A 22,199-nucleotide genomic window follows, 5' to 3' on the forward strand; every position below is an offset into this window, starting at 1 on the left:
TTTGTGTTCTTCTATTCCTCAGGAGAGAGAGAGCTCCCATAGTGGAAGGAGTGTGGTCATTTAGTCACCGGGCACAGCGCTACTTCTGTGTCTACTCCTCAGCTCCTGCATGTCATCAGCATCACCTAGATTTCCAAGTGACTTGGGAAGGACATCGCAAGTCTGTATCTAACAGTTTTGGCCTTAGATTCTGAGAATCAAATGGAAGAATTTTAAAAACAAGAGTTTGAGGAATTAATGACTTAGTTTTGGCCTTGGTTCACACTCTGCATATTTAGTCTCTGACTTGTAATGGACCCACATGGGATGTGATCCCTCAAGAACTTAGTAGCCTGAGTCTTCAACTAGGCTACACTGCTCAGAACCACGACCATTCTCAAAGTGAGAACTCAGGAATCTTTAAGAAAAAGAAAAAGTCAAACATGTTTCAAGAGCACGAAATCTATAGAGTATTTACTACAGGGCAACTTTCATGGGAACTTGTCTCCCTCTATAGCATGTCTGGAGGGTCCCTCCATGTTAGGAGTCCACCTTGCTGCCCCCATGTGCCATCCTGAGTGCTACTGAAGGTCCAGTCAGCGATGGCACAGGAGACACTCCAGCAATGTGTCCTCTCACAGGCTATTGCAAGTGTAGAAAATGACAGAGAAGCAGTGTTACATCAGCCTTACTCCTGTCCCTTGTTTTCCTCTTGCTCTTCTTCTTTTTTTCCCCTATATCTAGTTTATATTTTCTTATATAGTATGTATCCATTAAAATCACTTTAAATGCTTCTAGGGAACAACAGAGTATATAAAGAGGAAAGAAATAACATGTACTGGCCTAAGGATTCTGTCCCAAATAAATATCTACTTTGGTGCACTTGACTGGATTAAGCCTTCTACCAGGCTAAAGCTCAGAAGACCTAGGCCAACCTGGGTAGTTCTGGAGCTGCCTTGCTCCTGGCACTGCTCAGCCTTCTCAAGCAGAAGCTTCCAGGCAGGTTTTGCCTCTCAGAGCCCCAGTAGGAGGGAACTGTGCCTTTCCTATATTAAGCTCTACTACTCTCATTTTTCCCAGCTCCCCTGATGGCTTCATGAATCCATTTGTGCTTGATGTAGAGACCCTCCTTGAGAAGATTGGAAGGAGATGGCCTGAAAGGAGGGGTGTGTGTGTGTTTCTCAACAGTATTTTTGTGTGTATGGCCTCAAGCTCAATTTAGATCCTGTTGACATACTCATTTTCCCCCCAGTCTCATTAATTACATGTTGGAAAAAAATAGGTTAAATGCCTGTATTGGGCAAAGATTTCTTTGGGGTTTTTTAATACCCATAATGTAACTGAGTCTAAATTAGCAAAACAGAAAAAAAATTGAAATTTTAATGGATAATGAATATGTGTAATTCAGTAGGTGAGGGACTTCTAGTCTGGATAAGATGGCATAAATATTTTTCCCTGCTCCTTCCTGCTAAGCACAACTTTATGAACCCTGGAAATGGCACAGGAAAAGGAAAACTAAAGGATACTAAGAAGAAAGCAAGCTGGTTTGGGAACCCAGGACCAGAGGAACAACGCAGGTAGATCATCTTGCATCCCCCAGTCAACATAAGGTGGCCATCCAGACCTGGCATTTTCTGACTTCCCGCCTAGCAACAGAAGGTAGCCCAGTAGCTCATTCTTCCCCTTGGATCTAGAGGGAGTCCCTCTGACAACCTCATGCAAGGGGGACCAACTAGCAGCCCTGCCAAAAATAGGGAAACCATTCTTCTCTGCTGGGCCAGAGAATCCTCTTTTCCATGGAAAGATACTAAGGTGGGTAGGAGGAACCAGGACGAGAAACCCAGGGAAAGCAGGTGGCCCAGCTGGTGAAGTCTCTTTGTTCCTCAGGCCTGGAGACTTTTCTTCCCCTGCCGAGACACTACAGCTGACTGGTGGAATCAGGAAAAGGCCTGTCACAGTTAATAGCCCTGTACCTAGCAGCCTGGTCCCAGAAGCCACTTTGTCCCCATGGAACTGAGACTCTCCTCCCTGGCTCAAAGAAACCTGAGTAGCTGGGGGATACCAATAGAAGGGTTTCTGTATACCCCTCCTTCACCAAGAGATATCTGGCAACCCAGCCAGAGAAAATTCCACCCACTCAGGCAGCATCAACAGACCAATGCAAGCCCCAGCAGCACTGGATATATCAAACAGACCAAAATAACACCACAAACGCTCTGAAATTCAAACTTCCATTGGAATCATAGCCCACAAAAGTAGGCTAGTAATCGTATGTTAAACATAAGTAACTCCCTTTAAAATAAAATATTTAAGTAAGACTTAGAGTGTCCTAACATGATAGACAAAATGTCCAGGATACAAACCAAGAAAATCACAACTTGAATGAAAAATGAAATCAACTGTTGCCAACCGAGATAAATCAAATGTTGGAGTTATAAGAATTCTAAGGTAGACATTGTAAAAATGCTACAATAATCAATTAGAAATTCTCCTAAATGAAAAAAATAGAAAATCTCAGAAAAGAAACTGAAGTTATGAAAAAAGAAACAAATAGAAATTATGGAACGAAAAAATACAATAGAAATTAAAAACTCACTGTATGGGCTAATGTGGAGATAATGGAGGCTAGAATTAGTGAACTTGAGAACAGTACAATTACAATAGACTTTACCCAATCTAAACAACAGAGAGAAAATAGACTGGAAAAAAAATGAACAGAGGCTCGAGGACCTGTGGGACAGTAATAAAATATCAATATTCTTATCATTGGAGTCCCAGAAAGTAGAAGAGAAAGATTGGGGAAGAATGAGAATTTGAAGAAATAATGGCTGAAAACTTCCCAAATTTGATGAATGGCATTAACCTAGAGATCCCCGAAAATGAAATGAGTCCTAAGCAGGATAAACCTGAAGAATCCATGCCAAGACACATTGTAATTAAACTTTTGAAAAGTAAAGACAAAAAATCCTGAAGGTAGCCGAAGAGAAAAAAATGCATTCTCTGTAGGGAAACACCAATTTGAATGGATTTCTCATGTGCGACCATGAAGAAGGAAATGACAAAATGTTTTTAAGTGCTAAGTGAAAAGAATTGTTGACCCGTAATTCTATATCTGACAAAACTAACTTTCAGGAAAGAAAGGAAAATAAAAACATTCACAAATGAATGCAAACAAAAAGATTTTGTGACTAGGAACTACCTTTGAAAGACTGGCTAAAGGAAGTTCTTTAAACAGAAAGGAAATGGTAAAAGAAGGAAACTTGGAGAATCAGGAAGAAGAAGGAACAACAGAGCAGAAATATGAGTCCAAACAATTAACAATTATTTTCCTTACAAGTTATATAAATCATATTTGATTATTGAAATAAAATTATAATAACATCGAATATTCTAAACAATGATATTTAAAGGTAGGGAATATAAAGGGACCTAATTGGAAGTGAGGTTTCTATACTTCATTTGAAGTGGTAAATGTAGATACCAGTACATAGTTGTAAGTAGCACCCAGAGCAATTACTATGAAAACTATACAAAGACAAACTCAAAAGTGCTATAAATAAATCAAGATGGAATCCTAAAAACCTTCAAGTAACCTGCAGCAAGGCAAGAAAGAGAAAACAGAGCAACAAGAACCAGAAGAAACAAATAGAAAACATAATAAAATAGCATCCTAAAGTGCAAACATATCAATAATTAAATGTAAATGATCTAAATACACCAATCAAAAGATAGAAATTGGCAGAGTGGATTAAAATATAAAAAGCTCCAAACCCAACTATATGCTGCATATAAGAAATTCTCTTCAAATTCAAACAAAGGTAGGTTAAAAGTAAAGGGGTGGGGAAAGATATACCATGTACACATTAATAATTTAATAAAAAGCAGTAATGGCAACATTAATATTTTATAAAGTGGACTCCAAAGAAAATTACCAGAGTCCAAAAGGGATACTATATCATGAATCAAAAACGATCAATTTGCCAGGAAGACACAATATACTAATTGTACAAATTAAACCACAGAGCCTCAAATACATGAAGCAAAAACTGATAACGCTAAAATGAGAAAGAGGAATCTATGATTATAGTTGGGAATTTCAATATCCCTCCTATCCAGCAGCTGATGGAACTATTAGGCAAAAAATCACAAGGATATAGACAAGCTGAACAACACAATCCACAGGATCTAATTAACATATATGAAACAGGTTATCCTACAATAGCAAAATACATTTTTCTCAATTGCCTGTGGAACATTTACCACACAGAAAAAATGAAAAAGACAAACATGACAAATGTAAGAGAATTGAAATCATGCATAATGTGAGCTCTGACTATAATGGAATCAAAGTGGCAATCTGTAACAAAGACAACAGGAAACTCTCAAAACACTTGGAAACTAAGCAACACACTTATAAATAATTATGGGTCAAAGAAGAAGTCACAAAGGAAATAAAAAAAGTGCATAGATCTAAATACAAATGAAAACACAACATACCAGTTTGTAGGATGCAGCAAAAGCAGTACTGAGAAAAATTTATAGCACTAAATGCTTTAATAATGAGGAGAGGTGTCTTATCAATAATTTCAATTCTTACCTTGAGAAATTAGAAAAAGGAGTAAAATAATCCAAAGCAAGCAGGATTGATGTAATAAGAGCAGAAAATAAAATTGGAAATAGAAAAACTATAAAACACCAAGGAAACAAGAAACTAGTTCTTTAAAAATATCAATAAAATTGATAAACCTAGCAAGACTGACAAAAATAGAACACAAATCATCAATATCAGGAATGAAACAGGAGATACCATTCCAGATACTGCAGCCATTAAAACAAAATAAGGGAGGGAGTACTTCATAAAACTTTATGCTCATAAATGTGACAATTTAGAAGAAGGGGAACAATTCCTTAAGAACCACAAACTGCCAAAATTTAACTAAGTTGAAACAGACAATCTAAATCAGGGGTGTCCAAACTGCGGCCCATGATCCATTGTTAATTGGCCCGCAGCAAATTCCAAAAATATATTTAGTTTACTTAAATAAACCAGGTGAGGCAATACGTACTTCACCTCGAGTGAGTGGCCCGGCTGTTTGTGTATTTTATCGCATATGCCCTTGGTGAAAAACGTTGAAAAAAGTTTGAACACCCCTGATCTAAATAGTCCTCTAATGATTAAGGAAATTGAATTTTTATTTAAAAGCTCTCCAAAATGAAATCTCAAGGCCCAGATAGTCTCACTAGAGAATTCTAGGTGATTAACACTAACTTTACACAATCTCTTCTGGAAAATAGAATAGGAAACATTTCCCAACTCATTCAGGAGGCTAGTGCAAGGCCAGACAAAGACATTACAAAAAAAAGAAAACTACAAACATCCCTCCTGAACTTAGACGCAAAAACCCTTTTAGAATACCAATGTTTAAATACATAAAAATAATTACACACTATGAATAAGTGGGATCTATTCCAGGTATGCAAAGCTGGTTCTCAGAATAGTCAAAACAATCTTGAAAAATAAAATTGGAGGACTTATACCTTCAATTTAAAAATTTACAATAAAGCTACTGTAATTAAGACAGTGTGGTAATGACATAAGGATAGACCTATTGATCAATGGAATAGAATCGAGAGTCCAGAAATACATCTCTATATTTATGGTAAACTGATTTTTGACAAAGCTGTTTAGGCAGTTCCGTGGGGGAAAGATAATCTTTTCAACGAATGGTGCTGGGTCAATGGATAGCCACATACAAAAAGATGGATTTAAACACTTCATACCACTCACAAACAATTAAAATGGATAATAGACCTAAATGTCACAGCTAAAACTAAAACATTTACAGAAAAGGGTAGAAGAAAATCTTTGTGTCCTTGGATTAGGTAGAGTTCTTAGATATGACACCAATATCATAATCCTTGAACTAATTTACACTTGGACTTCATCAAAATTGAACACTTTTGCACTTCAGAAGACACCATTAAGGAAATGAAAACACAAGCCACACACTTAGAGAATATATTCACAATCATATTTCTGATAAAATACTTCTAATCAGAATATGTAAAGAAATCTTACAACTCAATTAGAAGACAATTCAATTTTTAAAAACAGGCAAAATTTAAATAGGGATCTCACCAAAGAAAACATAAGATGGTTAATCAGCATATGAAAAGATGCTTTTTAAAATTTTTGTCATTTTTTAAATTAATTTTTATTAAATTTATTGGGGTAACATTGGTTAGTAAAATTATATAGGTTTCAAGTGTACAATTCTATAATACATCAACTATATATTGCATTGTGTGTTCACCACCCAGAGTCAGTTCTCCTTCCATCACCATGTATTTGACCCCCTTTTCCTCTTCTACCATCCCCTTTCCCCTCTTACCATCTGGTAACCACTAAACTGTTGTCTGTGTCTAAGAGTTTTTGTTTGTTGCTTTCAGTTTTATATCCCACATATATGTGAAATCATATGGTTCTTAACTTTTTCTGTCTAACTTATTTTGCTTAGCATGATAATCTCAACATCCATCCATGTTGTTGCAAATGGCAGTATTTCATCTTTTCTTATGGCTGAATAATATTCCATTGTATATATGTACCACATCTTTAGCCAATCATCTATCAAGGGACACTTCAGTTGTGTCCATGTCTTGGCAACCGTAAATAATGCTGCAGTGAACATCAGAGTGTATATATCTTTACGGATGTTTTCAGATTTTCTGGGTAGACACCTAGAAGAGGGATTTCTGGGTCATGAAATTCTATCAAGTTTTTGAGAAACCTCCACATTGTATCCATAGTGGCTGTACCAATTTACATTCCCACCAGCAATGTAGAAGGGTTCCATTTTCTCCACAGCCTCTACAACATTTACTTTGTCTTGTTGGTAATAGCCATGTTAACAAGTGTGAGGTTATATCTCATTGTGGTTTTGATTTGCATTTCCTTAATAGCTAGTGAAGTTGGACATTTTTTCATATGTCTGCTGGCTGTTTGTCTTCTTGGGAGAAGTGTCTGTTCACGTCGTCTGCTCATTTTTAAATTAGATTGTTTATTGTTTTGTTATTGAGTTGTATGAGTTCTTCATATATTTTGGATATTAGCCCCTTATCAGAGGTGTTGTTTGCAAATACCTTCTCCTGTTCAGTTGGTTGCCTCTTTGTTTTCTTGATGGTTTCTTTTGCTGTGCAGAAGCTTTTCAGTTTTATGTAGTCCCAATTTATTTTTGCTTTTACTTTATATATCAGTCATTTGGAAAATACTAATTAAAATCACAATAAGATATCACTTTACACCCACTATAAATTATAATAAAAGATAGAATAATAAGTTGTGGCATAGATGTGGAGAAATGGGAATCCTCACAATAGCTGATGAAAATGTAAAATGATGAAGCCACTTTGAAAAGCCTCTTGTCAATTAAAAAAATAATTAAACATAAATTTACTATATGACCCAGCAATTTCACTCTCTTGTATCTACCCAAGAGGAATTATATATCCACAGAATTGTACAAGAATGTTCGTAGGAGGCTTATACTTAATACCTGAAAAAAGTAGGAAAAAATCCAAATTTCCATCAACTGGTGAATGGATGAATGTGGTATATCCATACACTGAAATTCTGTTCAGTAATAAAAAGGAACAAATAACTGCTACATGCTACAACATGGGTGAACTTCAAAAACATTATGCTAAGTGAAAGAAGACAGATACAGAAGACCACATATCGTATAATCCCATTTGTATGAAATGTCCAGAAAAATGTGTAGAGACAGAAAGTAGATTAGTGGTTGCCTGGGACTGGGGTGGAAACAGGAATACTGCAAATGGGTAACAGGTTTGAGGTGATGGAAATGTCCTAAAATTGGATTATGGTGACGCACAACTTTGAAAATTTGAAAATCATTATATTGTACACTTTTAATGAGTGAATTCTATGATGCATGTACTGTACTGTAATAAAAAAAAGTATACTAGATGAACATCATTTCCAAATGTTTTCTCGGCATACATATACAATGAGTGATAGAAATCCTTTTAAAATGTGTTCATATGAATTGTAGTATAAATTAAATTATTTTTCTACTTTAACAGAAGAAAAGGAAAGTGAAGTGAAACTAAAGGTTTTATTACATTTCAAATCTTTCATTTCAAAAGATTTTGTTTTTGAAAAGAGCCCCCCCCTCCCGCACTCCGATTATGAAAAAAGACAAAGGAAAATATTGAGCAGTTGGAGTTATTGTGCTTTAAAACAAAAACAAAAACCCAGGTTTCAAATAGACTTCTTGGTATAAAAATGAGAAGGCTAGAAACTCTCGTATTTCCTCTAATCTCTCTGCTTCTCACCTTCCGACCTAGTCTTGTTGTCAAAGTAAACAAAGTTCACAGTATACTTATTTTAGAAAACCTGAAAAAGATTTAAGTTTTATTCAAGATTATTTCCCAACGTCTACAGAAGGGATACAAAGAATTCTGATGGCCATCTTAAAAATCAAAAGCTTTTCTGGTCTTTCACAATTCTGTAGAGTAAAATGCTGCACTTTTCTTAGGGTAGAGTTCTTGTAAGATAGAGTTTCAAGGAGGATAGGCTTCATAGAGTTCATTTTAAGTTCAGATACATCAAGACACGAACTAGCCAGGCCTTGGCCTTTCACTATTTCAAACATATTTCACAATTTTTGACAAACATAAAGATTTACATTTCAGATGAGTCATTTGACAGTTTGACAGCACAAGAGCCTCAATGTCTTTACCTTGAAGAGCAGGAAACTCCAGCAGAGAAATTGTGGGTAAGATAGAGCATAGTCAAGTTTTATATTACTGGAGACCTCATCTGAACCTGAATTAGTCAGGAAATACAATCTTTCTTTAGATACTCATACTGAACCCTCTAGATTTTCTTATCAGAAAAAAAGTGATTTACAATGTAGTGTGTAAATTTTTTAAAAAGTACTTTCAGGACCTGTTATTAATTTTGTTCAGTTTCTTTTTAAGTTAAAGTTGATGTCCTTCTTCTTTTCTCTTTTTCTTTTTTTACTCTATGAGGAATTTAATTTTGTTTTATTTGATATTATCTTGGCAATTTTGACAACATAGTTATTTATTAATTTTATATTGTTAATAAACCAAAATCACCTTTGACAACCATTTTACCCATTAATAAAATATTTAAATATTTGTGTAAAAGTAAAGGACATTTTTGTTTTCTACATTCTTAACAGCCCCTAATCTGGTAAAGTTCCAGTTTTAGGGCATCAAATATTTTAAACTATACTTCTCCTGGGGGGGAAAATTCTGATTAATTTTTAAAAACTAAATGTTTAAAACAAGATTTTATGCTTGCCTGTGTTTTTTTTAAAGTATGTCTTGTTTAATGTTTTAAATTTTGATCTTTACTGAAAGCCTAAAACAGCAATAAAAATTGTTCCCAAAGGTACAATTAGCAGTACAAACTTATAAAACCTATTCATAAAGATAATATTTTAACACTAAAGAGCTCATTGACATGAAGTCACCAAAACAGCACCAAAAGTTTATGGTATCACTGTGAATTTAAGAAAGAGGAGCACAGAGAATGAGTTTTGGTTTATTTTTTTTTTAAGTCTTTCTCCCAGGAAAAGATTAAAAATGACCATGACTTAACTTTTTAAATATCATAAAACACCTACATTAGTTAAGGAATCATTTATCAGGTTATAACACACAAATTAGCCCTTGAAATACATCAGAATTGATGAGGAAAAACCCAATTTTAATTGATGTTAAGGACAAAATTTGATGTAGATGAACGAATAAATACACAAACTAATAATGGCACTTTATCAGAACCTTAAACCAAATCCTTGGGTTAAGACTTTTATTCTCATACCAATATGCAAAAATTCTTACCTTGGATGTGAAAATACTTTTTTAAAAATACTTTTTATTAAAAATATAGCTAACATACAATATGATATTAGTTTCAGGTGTACATCATAGTTATTCAACATTTTTACACCTAAAGAAGTGATCACCATAAGTCCAGCAGCCATCTGACACTGTACCACATTATCACAATAATACTGACTATATTCCCTATGCTGCACATTACATCCCCATGACTTATTTATTTTATACTCAGAAATTTGGACCTTTTATTTTCCTTCACCTTCCCTCCCCCTTTTTAATTTTTCAATTCCAGTTGACATTCAGTATTTTTTATATTAATTTCAGGTGTACAGCATAGTGGTTAGACATTTATATAATTTTTTAAGTGATCCCTGACTAGTCTAGCACCCACCTAACACCATACAGTTATTACCATATCATTGACTATATTCCTTGTGCTTTACTTTACATCCTCATGACTATTTTGTAACTACAGATTTGTGCTTCTCATTGCCCCCATCCCCTTCATCCTGCTCCCTAACCCCCTTCCCATCTATCACCCTGATAAATCTAGTACCCATCTGATACCATACACAGTTATTACAATATTATTACTACATTCCTTATGCTAAACCCTACATTCCCATGACTACTTTGGAACAACCAATTTGCACTTCTTAATCCTCCCCCCCCCCTTCGTCCACCTTCTCCACCTCTGCATCCCCCCATCTGGCAACCAAGGTTAAAGGCCTTCTTAAAGAAAGGCTCAAATTTTGGTTTACATATTTTATTCCTTATAGATGAGCTATATTCTTCCATTTCCATATACATAAGTATTATTTTATCAAAGTTTATAATCTCTACAATCATCATTTCATAATTAGTCAGTATTGGTTTTATATTTAACGCAGCTTCTCCATTTCTGAGTTCTTAATTTTTATTCATTTCTTATCTGGATTTCATCATCCCATAGCTTTCTGCAAGAGATTCTCATAAAGGCAGTTTTCCTTGAGTTTGTTCATGTTTATGAAGGCTGTCAGTGGCCCTAAAATTTCAACCACATTTTGGTATAATTTTTTCTTGAGAATATTGTATCAATTGTTCCATTATCCTTTGGTATTAAACGTTGCTATGGAAAAGACTGAGGACCATCCGTGGGGATGTTTTTTCTCTCCTCTGTAGATTGGTGGTTCTTCAAGTACGGTCCCTGCATCAGCAGCCTCAACGTCACCTGGGAATTTGTTAATATGCAAATTTTCAGGCCGCATTTTATCGCTACTGAACTAGGAACTTTGGGTACAGAATCCAGTATGTTTTAACAAATCTTCCAGGTGCTTGTCATGCACACTGAAGTCTGAGAATTGGTGAAATATTTACTTTTTCTGCCTGAATAGTCAAAGAATTCTTACTTTGAAATTCAGTGACCTAATCCAGAATGTCTTAGAATTGAAAGCTCTGTATCAAAATTTGCTGTATTCATCTTTCAATATGCACTCTGGCTAGTGTAAAATGGCAAGCAAACAAATGAATCACTTGGCTATCATGGTACATCTCAGGATAGTTTTAATGTACATCTGTAGTCCCAGCGTATCTATTACCAATGCCTCCTTTCACTCTTAAGGCTGTCCTAGTTTGGATGATAGATTATATAGTCACCCTATTTATGCTCAGCGAGTCCAAATGTTTTGCAAAATATCTCTGACTGATCAAGATACGGTGTGGACTCTGTGAAAGCCCTGACAGGAGATTCAGAGTAGAGGCCAATTGGCTTTGGGAACAGAATCATGCCCGTTTTGAAAAGTATCCTCATTTTGAGAGATAGCTCTTGGCTTGCTATTCGGCTATGGTAGAGAATGAACACTCACTTGACCGTGGAATACCAGCTGTCCCACGTGAATTGGCTGTCTGCTCTACCAAGCCACAGAGTCATGCATGTCCAGCAACACTCCTCCATCGTGTAGTATGTTTGGGACTGGGCTTGAGCAAGTGTAAATTGGATGGGCAGGTGGATCTCACTCCTGATGTGTCTACTTCTATTGCACTGCCAACCTGTCCTCATTCTATGCTTGAAACATATGGAGTGTTTTCTATGGCCAGTGGTGTGAAAAAGATCTGAGCCTAGCTTATGGATGGCTGTGAAGGACAGCTGGAGACGACTTCTGCAATGCAGCAGCTCCCTGAAGGAGTGGCCCTGCAGTAAAAGAATAGGGAATTCCCTCCAGGGGGCAGAATTTTAAACAGGACATCTCATTGCCCATTTTGCCCATAGGAAAGCTGGGCTATGGAGCAGCTCTATAGTAATGTACAGATAAGGGCGAATGATTTGGCAGGACAGTCAGGGACAGGAAAGGAATAAAATATGAGGATTGGTAATAAGTTGGTCTGGAAAAAGAGCTATGTGACGGGATCTCTCAGAATGAACTCAGAGTGTCAGAATATTTGTGTCCTATGTAAACGCTCACCAAAGGGCCTTAATGTCACAGAAAGTTTTCTTTACCCAGGTAAAGAGGATGACTCTCCTGTGTCAGCACTAGGGACCCAATGATCAATGATTCAATGCCAAATATTCCTAGGTGTCACACCACTATGATTACCCCACCAGCCCTCTGCCTATTAAAATTAACAGCCCAGTTGTGTCTGGTAATTTGGTACTACTTATTAGTAGTCTCTGCCACCTTGAGATGTCATCATTTTATTGAAATCATAGAACCTCATTCAATATCAATATTCTCCACCTTCATCTCTGACCTACAGAAGACAGCTACTCTGGTCCTTTTTGAAATTTTGCTTAGATTTATTAGGGCGACATTGGTTAGTAAAATTATATAGGTTTCAAGTGTACATTTCTATAATACACTATCTATATATTGCATGTGTGTTCACCACCCAGAGTCAGTTCTTCCATCACCATATAGTTGACTCCCTTTACCTTCTTCTACTACCCTTATCCCTCATCCTCTGGTAACCACTAAACTGTTGTCTGTGTCTACGAGTTTTTGTTCGTTTTCCTTGTGTGTTTGCTGCTTTCAGTTTTATATCCCACACAAGTGAAGTCTTATGGGTCTCGACTTTTTCTGTCTGATTTATTTCACTTAGTATAATAATCTTATAAATATGTTGGTATGACCTTCATTAATGTATTTCTCAATGTTCTTATGACAGGCATGTTCTCAGGGCTAGGATGGCTGGGTGGGGAACATTCTCATCTCCCGAAATCTTTCTGTTCTTTCCTCTACAAGGGATTTTTGGCATCTCAACTCAGCATAGGCCAGAAGTGAATCCAATTTTCAGTGTACAAACAACAAAAAAAGAAATAATTAGAACTGCCAACTACGAGTAATGATAGCACACTGAACTCCGAATCTCTGGTACGTGCACCTAAATAATAATTACAGCCTAATAGAAGTTTATTTTCCTCCACCTCTCGTTAGTACCCTCATAACTGAGTCCCATGTATATCCCCCAGGTTCTTCCTGACAGGCATTAGTGCAGTTTTGAACTCTTGCCACACAGGTCTCTTGCTCCCCAATTAGACTTGGTAATTGGCCCCATGGGCATTTTATGGTCCGCCTATAGTTGTGCATGTGCAGGCAATGAAGGAGAGTTGAGTAGGGATGAGGAGAATTGACACTCACTTACCAGGTAATCCCCTCACGGGGGCTCATGACAGAGTTTTTAAGCAAGGCGGGGTCATCAGTCAGGGAGGGGTACAGGGCTGCTTCTGCTGGCGACAGAGGCTCTCTGGTGTTTGCAGTTAACAGACTTGAAGTCATCTGAATATTTTTAGAGTGACCATTCCAATTCTTGAGTCCCAGTCTTTCCCATTTGATATCCTGTCCCCTTATCTTTCTCACTTTTCCCGGAATGTTTGTCCTCTTCTCTGTTCTTGTCTCTTTCTGTTGCTCTTTCTATCTCTCTTTCAAACTGTGTGTCCTCACACTTTGGCGTTTCTCTTTGTATTTGCTCATCTGTCCTCTTTGCTAACCACCTTCTTTTACAGGATTCTAATTTCACCCCTGTGTAACTTTTGTTTACACAAAATTACCATGGTGCCAACACCCCTGACCCCCAACAACCTACACACCCTTTAGCTTAAATGTCTTACAGCATCTGACTGACTCCCTAAAGCTTTGTCTCAATTCTAAATTCTTGAGAATTGTGGGTCTGATGGACCCACTTAGGTCAATGTCTACACTTGGTCCAATCTACAAGTTTGGCAGAGTCACTTAGGATGTAGGGTGTCCCCTTTTCTGGATTGTGGCTAGAGATGTTATCCAAGAGAGGGGTTTGGGTAGGGAGGATCCTATGGAGAATGTGAAAGAAATATGGTCCTTGTCTATAGGGAATTTAATTCCACTGGCTTAGGGCCTGCTGTGTTTCATTATTAGAATTCTGGCTCCTTTTGAGTTTCTATAATTGAATATTTCAGAGTTTGTAGATGGAGTTAGACCAAATTAGGTTTACAACAATAAAGTTCAAACTTACTGAAGATCTGAACTTTCTTCCCCACTTATTACACTTAACATAGTAGACTGGAGTATTTATGGAGTGTCTAGTGTACCTCAATGTGTTTTGCACATATTATTTTACTCTCTCAGAAGCCATATTAATAGTTATCATCCTTTATTTAAGGTTTAGAGAAATTAATAACATTTGCAAAAGGACTCACAGTAGTAAACAGAGATTCAAACTAGAGTTTGCTACTCAAGAGTCCATGTTCTTTCTAGTAACAATACAAAGCTATCTTCCTAACTAGGGAAATAGAGAAATTTCCTTTAGTTAGGACTAAATCCACCTCTTCTAGCGAAAGAGTTCCAAAATTGCTTTGAAGGATGGACTACGTGCTGGCGTTGTTGCATAACTTCCCAAGGGGAGTACTTTGAAGGTGATCATAGTGATATTCAGCAATGAGGTATGTAGCACTTTTTCTAGGACGAGTTTGTGTACTTAATTGTCCGACCTCATAGATTACTACTGAATTTGAGAGATTGGAGCAATCGTGTGTATCCCAGTGATGGGTCAGAAAAGGTCTCATAAAAGTGGTAATATTTGGGAGGAGATCCAAGATGGCAGAGAAGATAAACACTGTGCCTGCTTCCTTCCATGAACAAATTAAAATTATAACTAAATTATAGAATAATCAACATGGAAAACTATCTGAACTCTGGCTGAACAGAAATTTTATAATTAAGGATATAAAGAAGAAGCCATATCCAGACTGGTAGAAGGGGTGGAGATGTGGAACTAGCTAACCCCAAACCTCCGTGTGTCGGTTGAGAACTGGGAGGGATATCTCAGCCATGGACATTCCCCCCAGAGGAGCAAGAACCCCAGCCCCATACCAGCCTCCCCAGCCCAGAGTACAAGTGCTGGGAAGAGGAGCCCCCACAACATCTGGCTGTGAAAAACAGTGGGGATTCTGCGGTGGGAAACCCAGGCAGTTTCTTAAAGGGTGTGTGCACAGACTCTCACTCCCAGGTACTCACCTTGGGCTCCAGCGGAGAGACAGTAACTTGGAGGGTGTCAGAGACATATAGGGCGTAGACTGAGTTGTGCTGCTTTGGGTTGAGGGCTGGAGGACAATTACCATTTTCCTGTGAGGAGGACTTCCTTCTGGGCAGCCAGCAGGCAGGCACCATCTTTCCTGTGTTGAGCCTGCCCCACATGGATAAATCTGAATCTAACTGGTCAGGTGAGCTCCGCAGCTCCACCCTGCTGACTCACTGGGACCCAGCCCCATCTAACTCCCCCAACACCTGAGGCACTTTCTCCAAGAGTAGCCAGCCTTGCTTGCCTTGCACTCTTTCTTAAATAATTATCAGAGTTTGACAGACCCCAGGTGTGTGGCACCTAGCCTCTGTATGCTGTGAGACTTGCTGAGTAACTTCAGCACTGGCACCAAACCACAATTTACATTAAACTTGTGATCACAATTCTTCCCACTCTAGAAACTCCCTGGGAACCTACGTTACCCAACTTGTGTACCACATGAGACTTTATCAAGGCTGAACTTTAAGGGAGCCAGCAGGCTTTAGGGTGTCTTGGCATTTTGCAGAGCTACTCAGGCCTGGTACTTGTGGTAGACGTCCTTGGTTCGCAGCATGGCTTCTTCCATGCAACTCCAGGGTTAGCATGGGGAGCGAAAAACCACAGATCGCTTTGTAGCTCTTACCAGGTAGTCCCCGGCAGGCCACAGGCAGTGGGCCATAGCTCCTGACATAATGCCTTGCAGGCTTAAAATTAAACAAAACAAAACAAAAAAGTACATTAAGTTGAATTAAATTGTGGAGGCAAAAGGATTCAGGGAAACTTACATAGAAATTACCAGTACCCAGGTTTCCTAACAGGAACATGTACTTCCTTTAGGTCAAAGATTATTTTTTTTCATTTTAGTTTTATCTAATTGTAATAAAGCATGTATCACCTATATTAAATCACATTCTTCTGGTTTTCCGTGTACTTCATAGGTCACTCATCCTCACCACCTTTGCTGGATCCTCTTCCTCTTCTAGACCATTAATGTTGGAAAACCACAGGACAGTCCTTGAACCTCTTCTCTACATACATTCACTTCCTAGGATATCTCAGCCAGTGTCATGGCTTTAAGTACCCTCTATATGCCGATGACTCTCCAGTTTATATCTCTAGCCCCAGCCTCTTAACTGAACTTCAGATTCATGAAATTGTCAACTGAACATCTCCAATTTGATAACTAATTCGCATTGGAAGTTCAACATGCACAAAACAAAACTGTCAGTTACTTTATAGTCCAAACCTACTCTTACCCTAGTCTTTCCTACTCTCAGAAACTGGCAACATCATTCATCCTCATTACAAAAGACCCAAATCTTAGAGTCAGCATCAATTTCTTTCTTTCAAATCATATATATAAACCATACTTAAATCATGACAGTCCTATCTTAGAGTTAAATTCGAAGTCAAACGATTTCTCCCCACCTCCACTGCTGCCACCTTGTCCAAGTAACAATCACCTTTTGCCTGGACTATTACAAAAATCAACTAATTGGCTAATTGGACACCCTTCCTTCCTGCCTACAGACAATTCTCCACTCAGCAGCCAGAGTAATCTTAAATAGAGAATCAAATTATGTCACTCTCATGTTCTAAGCCTCCAGCCTATGCACATCTCATTTAGAATAACATCAAAAGGTCTTACTGTGGTCACAAGGCCCCACACAATATGGTCCCTATCTTCCTCTGACCATTCTCTACCTCTTTATACCTTGACTCTGGTCCTGTCACATGGTCCTTCTTGCTGTTCCTCAATATACCATGACTTTCTCAAGGCCTTTGTACTCTCTAGGATCTTGACAGCCTGTCAAGATAAGTGAGGTAATGTTGCACACAGGTATAGTAGATTATTCACCTTTGCTTTTCCAACACTTAGTGAATGGCATATAAGGGAACTCAAGGATGTATTTGGATAAACAATAGCTCTCTTTAAAAAATGGAAATTTTAGCCAACCATATGGTTAGAATATGAGCCTACGTTGTGATGTAGTTGCCCAAAACATCTAATGTTACCTAAGGCTGTATAATAACAGATATGTATTGTTTAGAGAAAGGCAGATCCTAATTCTTCTAGACCAAACACTTCTGGTATGTTGTATTTGGCTCTAGGTATCACATATTAAGAGGGATTCTGGGGGCCGGCCCTGTGGCTCAGGTGGTAAGAGCTCCATGCTCCTAACTCTGAAGGCTGCCGGTTCGATTCCCACATGGGCCAGTGGGTTCTCAACCACAAGGTTGCCGGTTCAACTCCTCGAGTCCTGCAAGGGATGGTGGGCTCCGCCCCTGCAAGTAAGATTGAACACGGCACCTTGAGCTGAGCTGTTGCTGAGCTCCCGGATGGCTCAGTTGGTTGGAGCGCGTCCTCTCAACCACAAAGTTGCCGGTTTCGACTCCCACAAGGGATAGTGGGCTGTGCCCCCTGCAACTAGAAAATGGCAACTGGACTAAGACTGAAAGGACAACAATTTGAAGCTGAACAGCACCCTCCACAACTAAGATTGAAAGGACATCAACTTGACTTGGAAAAAAGTCCTGGAAGTACACACTGTTCCCCAATAAAGTCCTGTTCCCCTTCCCCAATAAAATCTGAAAAAAAAAAAAAGGGATTCTGATTCACTGCTGCATTTCAGACAAAGGATATTTTTCAGAAGAGGAAACACAGAGTGGTAAAAGGACTACATTATGCCTTGTGAGGAACCACTGAAGGAACTGAGAATCTGACTTGATGAATATTTACTTGGTGATTGGGAAGAAGATGTAAAAGCTCTCTACAAATAGCAAAGCGTCTGCCACATGAAAGAGAGAATTATGCTTATTATTGTTAGCTAGAAAGGAAAGAACCAATGGTAGGAGGTTTCAGAGAAGAAACTTTAGTTCAGCATAAGGAAGAACTGCCTACCAGTTTTTCCCAAAATAGTTTTCTACAGAATACTATGCCATGCTAGGCTATACAAATTGTCTTGTGTTTTTACTGCAGGATTTCTCAGAATCTTTAATATGTAAAAGGTAAGAAGAAGATATAACATGCCTCATTCCAAAAATTTGTTTATCTGTGGAAACTTTTATTCATAGAGCACTGTTAACATTTCTTGAAACAATGTATATAGAAAAGATTGAGTTAAAGCTGCTCAAACAATGAACAGAATGTCTTCTGAAGGTGTAGGGTCAGGTTCACATCAAGATATCTGGGGAAACTGGATGGTGCTGCTATCACTTCAGTAGTTCTGAGACCTTGGTCACTAAAACTAAAGTATATAATGTTTGGGAAACTGGAGCAACTTCTCTTACTTGTTATGTTTACAATGTGAGACTCAACACAGTTCTAGATGAAAATAATAGAGCAAAACCAATGAAAATGAGGCTCTCTAGTATAGTGGTTCTGAACTTATTTCCCTAGCAAACACCATAGGGTAATGATGTTCCCATGTCTGTTCACAAATTCATTTATTGTGTGTGATGTAATGATTCTAACCTTATCATTAACAAACAAACAAATGAAAAAAACCTCATATTCTACAACCCTCTCCTCACCAACGGATTTTGATAGGATCCGCATATGGAACCATGCCCCTCCATTGAGCATCGCCATTTTAGAAGCTAGAGTATTAATATAACGTTTCTAATATACAAGAAATTCCAGGGTCTAAATGAAGAAATGACATTTAAAAAATTGGGGGAAAGTAAGACAAGAATAATAATAAAAATGGAGCCACTTCCTTGAGGCTGAAGGGAGTAATAATAAAAAAAGTAGATGGATTCATTAAAATATTGCTGTTATTAAATATTTTTTGCAATAATCAAGACATGATGCAATGATGAGAAAAAGCTGACCAAACAACATTGAAAAGACAGGATTTCAAAATTATGATTAGTGTCTATACAACTGTCCACAGGAGGGCATAAGCCAGGGCTGAAATATTGCAGTCGCTAAGAAGAATGTGCACTGTAGAAGAATGGCTCATCAGGATTTCTACAATTTATACCTCTTCCTGTTTTCCAGAACCATGTTTACCAATGTTGACTATCTTTAATTTGATTTCCAGAGATCTATCAGTACCGATAAAGGGGTGTTTGGGTTAGTAAATAAAATACTGTAATTATCAGAAAGTTATATCCTCTCCTGTGTGTTAATAAAATATAATTCTGGCTCCTACCATCTGTACTGACAATTTTACTAAGGTTTTATCAAACTTGGATAGCTGATAAGCCAGCCGCTGGACCAGATCACACCAGACGTACTGATTCTTGAGGGCCTTGTGAATAATACAATCACATTGCTTTTGAAGAAAGTTAAAATACCATTTCTCCGTTATTATGCAATTTTGCCTCTAAATCAGCATCTCAAAAAGCGGGGCCATCAGTTCTAAATAGCAGGTAAAGGAATGCCCATATAATTTTGCATACCCACAGAAACTAACCTCAGTTAAACACTTGTGTTTTTTTCATGGCCATTTGGAGATACCAGGCCAGTTTCTGCAACACTACACAAGGTTTACTGAGTTCACTGATAGATGGGAAGACATAGAGTCTTAAAGGACCTTGCTCTTCAATATACTGGAAAGCCCAGAACTACCTCTATCATGGGAGAAAAATGGAGGATATCAGCTCAGATATGATGCTACCTCTCCCCTAACCAAATAGGACAAAAAATGCTTGAAGTTCAGTGATGGCCAAACCCAGAGACAGGAATTTGGGTCTGGGGGGAGTCCTGGTAGCCATTAGAGCTTTGTGTTCTTGGTCTTCAGGTTGATCATATTCTTTTGCATATAGGGAATCTGCTTATCTGCCAGCTCCTGAATATTCTCTGGCTTTACAGGAACATAGTAGTAGGCCATGATGGAGAAGACCAGGCAGACCACCAGCAGGAGGCAGGAAAACAAAATGAATTCGGCCCACTGCAGGAGGAAACAAAGAAAAGAAAAGAATACGGAGAAACCTGAAACTAAAAGGATCTTCACAGGATGAGGACTGGGGAGCAGATTGATCCAGGCTGACCATTCAGGCCGAGGTTTGCTAGCAGACTGGGTTCACTGACCTCTCCTCACGGTGGGCCTGTGGTGGCCATTACCAACACTTACATATGTCTATTTTCCTGGCAAAGTCTTTTGTATCTAACCATCTCATGGGGAATGTGGGAGGAGGAGCGATGGGAGAGGAGTGAGAAGAGGAATTTGGAGGGGAAAGCTTAAATAGACACAAGCTCCTGTTTTTCTCAGATCCATACCTGTACAAGGCCACTGAACTGTGCCACAGCAAGCACAATAAAATTCCCAACTCCAATTGTCAACAACCAGGCTGCCTGGAGTACCGATTTCATGCTAGAGGGAGCCTAGAGAGGACACAAGTTTGTGAGTAAACAAACTCCCCACACCACCCTTACGCCCCATGCATCTCTCCAGAAAACTTCTTCCGCAAAAGCTTCCAGATTAGAACTTCCCCCACTAAGTTCAGCTATCACGTTGATGCAGGGGGTGGTAATAATGTTAACAGTAATAAGACAATGGAGCTCTTAATCGAATACTTTGATTCATTATATCATATAATCTTTATCACAAGCCTAAGAAATAGGTTCTATTAGTGTCTTATTTTATACATAATGAAAAATGGCACTGGAGGAATGATAACTCACTTGCTCAAGGTTATACAATATGTTGTGCAGCCCAAATTTGAACATAGGCAGTTTGACTCCACAACCCTTACTCTTAATTTTTAAGTATCCTTTCCTAGATCCCAAATCGCGTAGGCTACTATACTGCACTTCCATGACTCTGGAATTTGAGGTGACTCTGTTCAGGGTCATATATAAAGAATCTAAGGCCAAAAAATATGAAACTCTTGGCCAGGGTCACATGCCTATCTTAGTCAGTGCCAGGATTAAAATTCACCATCCTCTAAGCAATATCTCCACCTCCACTGTCCAGTTGCAAAAACCTACCTGAGAATAAGAAAACTCAAGTCCTGTGACAGAGAACATGACCTCCGCAGCTGTAACCAGGACATATTGTGGTAGCTGCCATGCGATGGATATTTTGGTGGCTGGAATGTCTTCTGTCTTCCAGGCCTGAGGACCTTGATTGGTGCTCTTGATGAGAGAAAGAAGAAATGGGATTTTCATTAATCTCAAGTAAATATTCTTGACCTTCTGCATTCCATGATCTTATATCCATCCTCTCTTTATATTTTCATCCTTTTGCTACCTTCAAGAGCTTGAGCAATTTCTACACAATTTCAGTTTTTTTGAAATTCTTTTTCGTTAATACTGCTCTCACTTGTCTGGCTTCAGATACCATTATTGAGAGTCCTTAAAGTGGCAGAATATTTTTATATTGTAGTTTATATTCCCACCATTTTGACCTATTGGGTATTTTGATCCTAGTCAATATTTTAAATATACAGGACATCTAAATAAATTATACAAATATAATGAATTTTCAGAAAGCACATTCTTGAGAAAAGTTTAATTCCTTGTCTAATTTTATATGTAAGTATAATTAAATAAATTGTTTTAACATTTTTCATTAAATGTTTTCTTATACTAAAATTACTTTATCAGAATGAATTATTTTCTTGGTAACCCTTACATTGAAAATTTTGTGGATCAGTTATTAAAAATCCATATCTTGAATTCTATCTGCTATTTTGAATTCTATGTACTGGCCATTATTTTTTAACTTAAATCTCACACACATAATTTTTTCAAAAAGTTGCAAATTTTTTTCAAAAAGTTGCAAAAGGAATTTTTTAGGGTTACTTTTTTGTTATTAGTGTCACCAATATACATCATTATAATCTTTTTCTTTTTTTTGTCT

At 37.8% G+C, this 22,199-nt stretch overlaps 2 protein-coding genes across 4 annotated transcripts in view; one reads left to right on the top strand and one right to left on the bottom strand.

Annotated features, from left to right (window-relative positions):
• Nucleotides 1–9,060, top strand: part of ILDR1 (immunoglobulin like domain containing receptor 1) — a 39,122-nt gene extending 30,062 nt beyond the window's left edge. For all 3 annotated transcript variants that reach the window (XM_019714051.2, XM_019714052.2, XM_019714054.2), the window contains one exon: nucleotides 23–9,060. In XM_019714051.2, coding sequence (XP_019569610.2) covers nucleotides 23–64 — 42 coding nt within the window. In that variant the 3' untranslated portion in view covers nucleotides 65–9,060. The remainder of the gene's footprint in view (nucleotides 1–22) is intronic.
• Nucleotides 9,061–18,431: 9,371 nt separating this feature from the next.
• The window catches only part of SLC15A2 (solute carrier family 15 member 2), a 33,325-nt gene continuing 29,557 nt past the window's right edge, over nucleotides 18,432–22,199 (bottom strand). Inside the window, exons 20-22 of the mRNA XM_019729612.2 lie at nucleotides 21,326–21,472; nucleotides 20,615–20,719; nucleotides 18,432–20,285 (exon numbers count right to left, since the gene is read on the bottom strand). Coding sequence (XP_019585171.2) covers nucleotides 20,109–20,285; nucleotides 20,615–20,719; nucleotides 21,326–21,472 — 429 coding nt within the window. The 3' untranslated portion in view covers nucleotides 18,432–20,108. The remainder of the gene's footprint in view (nucleotides 20,286–20,614; nucleotides 20,720–21,325; nucleotides 21,473–22,199) is intronic.

The sequence above is a fragment of the Rhinolophus sinicus genome, linkage group LG01 (assembly GCF_036562045.2).
Source record: "Rhinolophus sinicus isolate RSC01 linkage group LG01, ASM3656204v1, whole genome shotgun sequence".
Taxonomy (NCBI): Eukaryota; Metazoa; Chordata; class Mammalia; order Chiroptera; family Rhinolophidae; genus Rhinolophus; species Rhinolophus sinicus.